The sequence below is a fragment of the Natrix helvetica genome (genome assembly GCF_964273705.1).
Source record: "Natrix helvetica genome assembly, chromosome: 2".
NCBI classification, from domain to species: Eukaryota; Metazoa; Chordata; class Lepidosauria; order Squamata; family Natricidae; genus Natrix; species Natrix helvetica.
In genome coordinates, this window is record NC_138552.1 from 231,368,117 (window position 1) to 231,378,872 (window position 10,756).

General features: G+C 41.2%; 1 protein-coding gene across 1 annotated transcript in view; it reads right to left on the reverse strand.

Annotated features, from left to right (window-relative positions):
* The window catches only part of MDGA1 (MAM domain containing glycosylphosphatidylinositol anchor 1), a 341,865-nt gene that overhangs the window by 177,837 nt on the left and 153,272 nt on the right, over nt 1-10,756 (reverse strand). The window contains exon 8 of the mRNA XM_081942783.1: nt 7,120-7,413. Within this exon, the coding sequence (XP_081798909.1) occupies nt 7,120-7,413 (294 nt within the window). The remainder of the gene's footprint in view (nt 1-7,119; nt 7,414-10,756) is intronic.

A 10,756-nucleotide genomic window follows, 5' to 3' on the forward strand; every position in this document is an offset into this window, starting at 1 on the left:
TCAAGATCTTAGAAATCAAATGTCTTCTGGTAGTGTTGGTTGTATAGCCAATTATAAATTCTCCCTTTTTTTTCCTTCAATCCTCTTCTAGGGACTAGTATAATGGATAAGGATACTGCCTCTGTAAAGCATCCATCTTAAACTTTCGAAGTTCCTGTTGATGTAGTTGTTATTTACGTATTATCTGTCTCCATGAGCATTAGCAGAAAGATAAATTCATCAATGGACTTAAGTAATTCTTGAAAGTTGTTCTGTCAAAACTCTGTGTTTGACTCCTGGTAAACAAAAATGCTTCACAAGACAATGGACCATATTGGCACTTTTTTGTAGTGGCAATTGTTGTGGCCCAGCAGGAACCGTTGGAGCTGCCACCAGACTCCGACAGCGAGGGTCCCGATGAGTCAGCTCTGGATGATGTGGAGGACCCTGGATAGGGTTCCGATTCCGAGCAGGGCACAGAGAGGCTGGTTGTCCACCAGGAGGCGCCTGAGCCTTGGACCAGTGGGGAGGAGACAAGGGAGTGTGATCCGGATGTCAGCAGTGAGCTGTTCCTGGATGCCCGGCACCGGAGAGCTAATAGGCATAAGGAACAGTTGCGCAGTTACAGGAGGTAATTGCACTCGGCTGGTGGTAATTAGGCTCGTCTCCAGACTATAAAAGGACTGCTTGTGCACACGCCCCTTTTGCAGAAGTCAACACACTAACTAATGTTGGAGAACAGTATTGTGAGCTTGGCAGGCTGGATTGCTGCCAAGGCTTATCTGTGTTGGATTGCTGCCAGGCTTGTCTGTGCCGGTTTGCTGCCAAGGACCTGTCTGTCAATAAATTCCGTAAAGTATCTTTGGCTCGGAGTGTGTTGGTGTGGGACGAGGGGGGGTCAGAACAGGCAATGATCTTAATTCTACCCTTTGAGTTCTTTCAGAGTGCAGTTTAACTTCACTGCTCTATAGGGATTTGGTCAGACTCCCTTGTTAAAACTTGGGAGAAGCTACCCAACACTCAATAGATTTTTTTATTGCATGCTATAATGAAACTACCTAAAACAGCCAATTGACCCCTATCAACATGAGAATATAGCTCCCCTTTTACCTACTAGAGTTTTCCACATTTCCTATGGCTTAAGGCATGACCTGCTTTGCAGTTCTCAGCTAGGGGACAATTGGTTGTTGAGGTAACTGGCATTTCTATCCTGTGGTGAAATTCAATTTTTTTTACTACCGATTCTGTGGGTGTGGCTTGGTGGGTGTGGCAGGGGAAGGATACTGCAAAATATCCGTTCCCTACCCACTCTGGGGCCAGCCAGAGCTGGTATTTGCCGGTTCTCTGAACTACTCAAAATTTCCGCTGCCTGTTCTCCAGAACCTGTCAGAACCTGCTGAATTTCATCCTTGTTTCTATCCCAATGTATCTTACCTAGATCCATTAGTTGTTTTGTTCTGCAATGTCTTTCTTTCTTTCACTGAAGATTTGGATTCTGTTTATATCATAAGAGTGACGACATTCAGTGATACAGAATATTCTCTAAATGTTTTGCTTCTGGTAGTCATTTTATTTTCTGGCTTGTCTCTTTTATGTGGTTTTCTTCCAATGGAAAGTTACTTTCTCAGGTATTTGTTATAGTGGCTCTTTGATACGCTAAACCAGTGGTTCCCAAAGTGGGTGGTACCACCCTCTGGGGGGCAGTGGGATGGCTTAGGGGGGCGATAAGAGGCAAGAGGGGCGGCAGGGGGGCGGTAAGAGGCAAGGGGGGCAGCACAGGAGTGCTGGAGGTGGCCTCCTTTAGCGAGCCATTCAGAACCAGTTCGCTCACTCACCCCCGCCCATCCAGAAGCTGTTTGATCACTCGCTGCCCCCGCTCATCCGCACTATGCTAGCCCTGCCCACCACTCACTGATTGGCTGGCTGACCAATTGCCCCGCCCGCCTCTAAGAGCCCTATCTAAACCCAGTTACCTTTTTTTTTTGCTTGGCTTTCTATAGATAGGGCTCTTAGAGGCGGGCGGGACGATTGGTGAGCCAGCCGATCAGTGAGCGGTGGGCAGGGCTAGCATAGTGTGGACGGGCGGGGGGAGCAAGTGATCAAAGGGAGGCCACTTCGCCTCCCTTTGCTCCCACTTTGTCTTGATGAAGTTGCTGCAGCTGCCGGGCGCGGATGGATGGAGGTAGCCAGAGAGGCAGGGAAGCCTGGGTGGGCGGGCGAGTGAGCGAGAGAGCTGCCTGATCCTCCATAGCTCGCCAGCTCGCCCGCCTGGGCCGCTCTGGCTACCTCCATCTGTCTGCGCCTGGAAGCTGCAGAGACCTCATCAAGACAAAGTGGGAGGTGAAGGGGCCTTGGTGCCCTGCCTGATCCTCCTTTGCTCGCTATTTTGCCTGCACGGGGTGTCTCGGCGGAAGCCCTTTGCTGCCGGCCAGACCTCCCCTCCCCGTGGCGACGGCCCGTCCATGCTCACCATCCCAGTAGCTCTGCGGCCGCCCAGCCTGCGAAGAGAGGGAGTGAGTGAGAGTGAAGGGTGGGGGAGAGCAGCAGAAGGGGTGGGGGCTCCACATTCCCCCCCACCGGAGCCTTCCCAGAGGAGGCGGGGCTGGGGAATGTGGGGCGGGGGGGAGCTGTCTGGGGTGGGACTAGATGACCTCTGGGGGTACCAACTGGCCCCTCTGACTCTGGAGACCAGAAGCAAGCAAACACACACACACAGCAAAAGTCTGGTTTTGAATATAATCCTCCCTAGTGCTTGGGGAAAAAATAAGAGGAACATTTGGATATACATTTTGAATTAAGTTGGGAAGAAAATTGCTAAAATCACTTTTAGCTGTGTTCTGCATTAAAGATACATGCAGTAGCATTTCTTGTTGAATTAGCAGAGTAATATTTACAACAGCCAGCTAAGATAGTTTTATCTGTCTTATAATGTGCATGGGTAGAGGATTTAGGCATAAGTGCAATGTTTGCCTGTGATTATATAATAAATTCACAGCTTATCCATTTGAATTAGATGTTATTCAATTCATGTTTAACCTATACTTGATATACTTGTATTCAATACATAAGGTGTTAATTATGTCAATGGAAGAGATAGGAAACTGCATTAGTGATATATATGTCAATGTATTGATTTGTACTAAAAATGTTTAGTTTAAAGAAGTTATAAGGAATCACAAATATGAGTGTGGAAAATGTAATGTAGTTGTGGATGACCCTTTGCATGAGTTGTATTGGGGAATAATAATAATAATAATAATAATAATAATAATAATAATAATAATAATAATAATAATAATAATAATAATAATAATAATAATAATAATAATAATAATAATAATAATAATAATTTAAAAATAATAATGATTCCCCAAAGAGGTAAAAGGCTACATTTTGCTAGAGTTATTCTTTGCTTCCAAACTGTTGAGGAAGGGGATTGGACTCCATTGTCTATATTTCTCTTTTCATCTACATGGTTCTTTAGTGAAAATTATAACCCAAAAACATATAGATCTGTTAAAATGTTTCCATTCTCACTTTCCATATTGGGAATCCCTAGGTACCATGCAATAATCTCATCAAATAATTCAAGCAAATGTTGGTGATATTGAGCTGAAGCCAAAGTTCAAGAAATCGTACCAAAGTTTTGGTTACAGAAAGAAATTTCTGATCGCTATCCTGCACTATGGACAGTGGTTAAGAAGCTCCTTGTTGCATTTCCAAAATTATATTTGGTGGAACGTGGCTTCAGTGTGGTCATCCAACTTCTCTCCAAGCAAAGAAAATGACTCCAGATTACTGAACGTGGTGATTTAAGACTCCTGCTAAGTGACTTAAAACCAGACATTGGGAAACTGGTATCATTTCATCAATCCCATCCATCACATTAAGAATTTACTGAACAGTGAAGTAGTTACTAAATTTTACTAAGTTTACTAAGTTACTAGTTACTAAGGTTCTTGATAAATGACTATCAGACTTTGAAAACCTGGTATCACTGGATCATATTCAACAATTTTGTTGAATTAACTAACTACAAAGGTTTTTAAATTGGATTTTGAATAAATGTGCAATTAATTGTTACAGTTTTGAATTTTACTGTTACTATCTTCCTTCTGTCGTGCAAACCGCCCAGTCACATGACTCCCCCAGCCACGCCCATCAAGCCACACCCACAGAACCTATCGTAAAAAAAATTGAATTCCACCACTGGGTGGGGGGCACTGAGGATCAGTTTGTAGCACCAAGGGGGCGGTGGACTGAAAAAGTTTGGGAACCACTGGGCTAAACCTTCTTTTCTCTTGTCAGTTAAAGTATAGTCTCCTACTTCCCCAGACACTTCTTTTCTATAAGGACTGTTAACATTTGTCCCTTCCTGAACTACATGTCAGATTATTCTCACACAGGAAGATCATAAGGACATCAGCACTGCACAACATGACTCCAGACTTCTGTTTTATTTTCATTTTTCTTCCTTAAGATACAGGTAGTCCTTGTTTAGCAACTATCTCATTAACGACTGTTTACAGTTATGCCAGTGAGGAGAAAGTAACTTTATGACCAATGCTCACATGTTTGACCACTGCAGTTCAGTAAAGCAAAGGAAAGCTGAAATAAGATCATAAGCATACTCACAATTTCACTTAGCAACTGTTTCCACTGCACCATGAATAGAAAACTTTTATTTTCTGTTCTATTCTGTTCTCAGGTTCTCAAATTAATCAAGAATGTTCATTTATAAAGACATTTTCATAAGGTTTCCCCTACCAAATTTCACTGCTTGTTCTTGCTCAATGAACTTACTCCGTGAAATATCCCTCGTACACAGTCTGCTTAACCAGCAGAAAGCAATTATTAGGTCTCAGTAAACACCTTTGCAGTCAGCAACTATTCCTTTCTCACAATCCGCATACAATCTGTCAGAATATCTAACTTCTCTGGTCATTCTCCTGTTTTGTTATTTTTCCTTTGAACTCCTCTAGCAGATTAAAGGACAGTTTGCTCACTGTCCTTTAATCATTGTTGTTGAACATGCAGATCTTCTTCTTGAGTATTTTGAATTGATCACAATATCAATAACTGTAGATCTCTCGTGTGTGGGATACAGCTAACATCATTATTGCTTTTAATACTGTGAAATGATAAATCTACACCTGCTTTTCAGCATTGGATTTATGATGTGTTATTTGCCAATATTTCAATTGTTTTTTTTAAAAACACACAAATGAACAAAAAAGTAAACTTTTGAACAAGCTGCTTTGTTTTGGATATAATATTACAAAGTTTTTTCTTTAATTTTAATTATGTCATACTATTAATAAAATTGCATATGTATGTATGTATGTATGTATGTATGTATGTATGTATGTGTGTATATATACACACATACATACACACATACATGTGTGTGTGTGTGTGTGTTGTGTTTGTGCTGATAAATAAATAAAGGGAGACTAGTATAGATCTATTTCAAGCTATTTAGCTCTCATCAGCTAGCCATACCCTTACTAGGATTCGAACCTGGACTGTATTACATATTAGGCAGATATATTAGCCACTAAGCCATACATATATATGTAAACTTTGATATCATACTATTTCTTCCATTTTCTGCAATTATACAATACAATAGCAGAGTTGGAAGGGACCTTGGAGGTCTTCTAGTCCAACCCCCTGCCTAGGCAGGAAAACCTATACTGTTTCAGACAAATGGCTATCCAACATCTTCTTAAAGACTTCCAGTGTTGGGGCATTCACAACTTCTGGAGGCAAGCTATTCCACTGATTAATTGTTCTAACTCTCAGGAAGTTTCTCCTCAGTTCTAAGTTGCTTCTCTCCTTGATTAGTTTCCACCCATTGCTTCTTGTTCTACCCTCAGGAGAATAGTTTGACTTCCTCTTCTTTGTGGCAACCCCTGAGATATTGGAACACTGCTATCATGTCTCCCCTAGTCCTTCTTTTCATTAAACTAGACATACCCAGTTCCTGCAACCATTCTTCACATGTTTTAGCCTCCAGTCCCCTAATCATCTTTGTTGCTCTTCTCTGCACTCTTTCTAGAGTCTCCGCATCTTTTTCACATCGTGGTGACCAAAACTGAATGCAGTATTCCAAGTGTGGCCTTACCAAAGCATTATAAAGTGGTATTAACACTTCACATGATCTTGATTCTATCCCTCTGTTGATGCAGTCTAGGACTGTGTTGGCTTTTTTGGCAGCTGTTGCACACTGCTGGCTCATGTTTAAATGGTTGTCCACTAGGACTCCAAGACCCCTTTCACAGTTACTACTGTTGAGCAAGGTAGCACCTGTACCTGTGCATTTTGTTTTTGTTGCCTAAATGTAGAATCTTACTCTTTTCACCATTGCATTTCATTTTATTAGATAGTGCCCAATGTTCAAGTTTGTCAAGATCCTTCTGTATCTTAAGCCTATCTTCTGGAGTATTGGCTATTCCTGCCAGCTTGGTGTCATCTGCAAATTTGATGAGTTCCCCATTTATTCCCTCATCCAAATCATTGATGAAGATGTTGAAGAGTACTGGGCCTAAAACAGAGCCTTGGGGTACTCTACTGCATAGTTCCCTCCAATTGTTATGGATTCAGGGCAGATGTGGGTTTCTTGGACATGCAGAAAGTAGCACAGTTGGCATCACATTGCTTGACATCAAAATAACTTGGGCCATTCAAGGACAAAAGGATATCATTACAGAGTGACATGCTCACAAAGCAGAGATTAAATAGTCATCCCTTTTCCCACTCATCAGAGGCAGACAGTTCATAAATTAAGTTTGGTCAGATACCAGTGAACACATGCAGGTCTCTATAATAAATAGCACAGACATTGGGATATAAACTGGGAAATGTTCTTAGGACAGTTTCTGAATTGAGTATTCTACTACCTTATGTTAAAATTGTATATTATATTATATGTCATATACAATTATATATTCCATTACTAAATCTAATATTTAAACTTTTCTGGCTCTGTGGAAGTACAAGATCTTGTAACTCAAACATACCCTTGTCTGCACACTACTTTTGTTATTAAGGGAAAACAAAACAAAAGTATCTAGTATGCAAAGTCAATAAAGATATATAAGCTGCATCAAAGATAATACGTTCCTCATTCATACTTACACTGTACGTTGAGTTGCACCAGGGCCTCTCGGGGTCTAATGTTGAAGCCATTGTATCTGGCTGTCTGGCATTTGTAAATCCCACTCATTTTTTGAGTAACCTTCTCAAAATGCAGTTTCCCATCATTTGTCTCCACTGTCATGGTCCCTGAAGGCATAGGAGCCTCTTTATCAACTCTGGACCAGATGATAGGAGGTTTGGGTTTCCCTCGGACGTCACACTGTAACTCTGCTCTCGAATCTTCACGGACGGTAATGATGGATTGACCCTTGGGCACCATGATGGTTGGAGGCACTATTGGGAAAAAGATGACAAGAAAGAACACCTATTCAGCAGCTGCCAAAAAAGCCAACACAGTTCTAGGCTGCATCAACAGAGGGATAGAATCAAGATCACGTGAAGTGTTAATACCACTTTATAATGCCTTGGTAAGGCCACGCTTGGAATACTGCATTAAGTTTTGGTCGCCACGATGTAAAAAAGATGTGGAGACTCTAGAAAGAGTGCAGAGAAGAGCAACAAAGATGATTAGGGACTGGAGACTAAAACATATGAAGAACAGTTGCAGGAACTGGGTATGTCTAGTTTAATAGAAAGAAGGACTAGGGGTGACATGATAGCAGTGTTCCAATATCTCAGGGGTTGCCACAAAGAAAAGGGAGTCAAACTATTTTCCAAGGTACCTGAGGGTAGAACAAGAAGCAATGGGTGGAAACTAATCAAGGAGAGAAGCAACTTAGAACTGAGGAGAAACTTCCTGACAGTTAGAACAATTAATCAGTGGAACAGCTTGCCTCCAGAAGTTGTGAATGCCCCAACACTGGAAGTCTTTAAGAAGATGTTGGATAGCCATTTGTCTGAAACGGTATAGGTTTTCCTGCCTAGGCAGGGGGTTGGACTAGAAGACCTCCAAGGTCCCTTCCAACTCTACTATTGTATTGTATTATTCAACAGCAATGTTTAAGAATTAGCTTAGTGGTGTGTGTATGTAAAAGATTGCTGAAGTTGAAGTCAAGGCATTATTACTTCTTTGATCTTGTTATTTTAAACAAGACTGATTCAGTCAATCATCATCATTATTTATTCTATATACTACCACAGAATTTGGCTTCTGCTTGGCGCAAGAAAAAAGCCTTCCTCATTTTGTTATTCCTATCTTTATAAAAGAGGAGAAAGAACCCATCTAACTACATCCCAGTCAGCTTAACATTGTCTTTTGTCAACACTCTGGAACAGATTATTAAGCAACCGATTAGAAAAGAATGCATTGCTTGGCAAAAGCAACATGAACTTATTAAGAAGAAATTACAACAAACCAATGTGATATTTTTGACAGAGTGACTAGTTTTGTTAACTATAATAGTCCAGCAATGTGTTCTGCAAAAATTCAATAATATTTTCTATGCGATTCTACTGTGGAGTATGGCAAAATATGAGAGATAAGAATTGTTTTCTTTTGCCACAGGCATTCTACTTCTGTCTGCAGGTCTTTGTATTTTGTGATTTTTCTCTGTTCTTTCTCTTCTCTTCTGCTGTCTCGGGCACTTCAACTTCCATTATTCCAACTTCATTGTTTTTCTTATCAACAATTTTATGTCTGGGATGTTATGTGGCAGGGGCATGTCTGTTTGAATCCTAAAATTCCAAAGCACTTTAGCTTCTTCATTTTCTAATACTTTGTCTCTTTTGCGGTCTCACCTGTTTTTGCTTAGTGTTGGTGCATGCACGGTATTATTTTGAAGATATTCCAATGCCCTTTTGTCATGCTGTTGTTTGTAGTCAATCTATACCAGGGGTGTCAAACTCGATCCTGTCATGGGCCACATCAGGAGTGTTTTTTTGCCCGGGGGGAGGGTGAGGGAGGTGTAGCCTGGTCATTCTGGCTGACTGGGTGGGCGTGGTTGGCCCCAGGGCAGTAGGGGCCAGTCCCTCACTGTCTCCAGGATGGCTCCACAGGTGAACTCTGCAATCTATTGCAGGCTGAGCCACGTGTTTTGACACATCTCATCTATACGATTTTCTTGTGGCACCTAACTAGTTGGTCCACAGTTTGTTCAGTTTCTTTGCAGAGTTGGCATTTGCTGTCTGTTTCTGTCTTCTCAATTCTGGCTTTGTATGTATCTGTTCTTGAGGCTTCATCTTGTGCAGGCAGGATTAGCCCACTTGCCTTTTTCTTAAACTTGATCTTAGCCATTGACAGGTCTCCTTCTCCGCTTTGCTTGCTAGATTTTTAATGTATTGGCAATATAATACTTTGCCTTGCCATGCCATGTCTCTTTTCTATTCTTCATTTTGTTTATTATTGTAATGTTATATAGTCGTAAAGGCAAACCTATGGCACACGTACCACAGGTGGCATGCAGAGCCATCTCTGCAGGCACGAGAACTGTCGCTCCAGCTCAGCTCCACCGTGCATGCACATGCGCCTCAAGCTAGTCAGCTGGTTTGGGGGTCTCTGCCACATGTGAATGTAGGGGGCTCATGCATGTATGAGGGGGTCACACACATGCAGGGTGGCGGGGTGAATGCGGGGGGTCACACACACATGCATGGTGTGGGGGGAACACAGGTGGTCATGTGCACATGCACGTGGGGGAGGGGTCACACAGGGTGTGTGTGCACATTGCATTTTGGATGCGCATGTATGCTTTCAGAATGCAATGACAAAAAGGTTAGCCATTACTGTTACATAGCAATTATAATATTGTAATATAACATTATACTATTATAAAATATATTATAGTAATTATTATTTTAAATGTATTGGCCTCCAACTCCAGTGGATTCCAGAGCAACTCCTCTAGATGGGGGTTTTAGTCCAGAGAAGAGAAAAGATTGTGAGGACATGAGAGCTGAGCTAGATGGCCTTCAAGATAGCTACCAACCCCTTTATTTCTATGATCGAAAATGCTGTAAAATTTTGTCACCTTATGAAGCAGTTTGTAACTCATTCCCATTGGTTCAAGTCCAAATATCTTACATGCAAAGAATAAATCTGTTCCATCATCTTTCTGATTGTTCCATAGAACTTATTGCTTCTAAATCTTACTTTTCTCAATTTCTCCAACTTTCAGAACTTGCTCTTCATAATCTTTAGAGTCTTCTCGGCCCTCTTTTTAAGATTATAATTAGGGGATACAGATTCTTCAGGGCTGCCCACTCCTATTGGTTGATGTCCAAATATATTTGAACTATAACCTTTTCTTTTTCACTAGAAAAATTCCGGGAGTAAAACTGGTAGGGCATCTGTTGGGAAAGATTATTGTAGGGAATATCTGTACTAAAATATCATGGAAACTGATATGATTGTAATTCTTTGTGAAGTCCTCTTTCTCTCCTCAAATATTTTTATGTATACATTTACATTTTGAAGGGATTTAAAATGCAATGTAAAAGTTCCAAATTTATTTTTACCTGCATGACCAAGTAATGTCTGCGTGTAACCCATACATTTTAGAGGGCCAAGACCGAGTGTGATGATTCTAATCATACAAAAATATAGCACATAGCTGGCTTAGAGGCATATTTATGTAGGTCTAGCATCCACTATCTCCATCAGCTGTATCACTAGGCAATAAGAAGGTGAATTTCCAATTTGCAGGTCTTCTGTGGGCTATGGAATCTCATCAAATCCTCT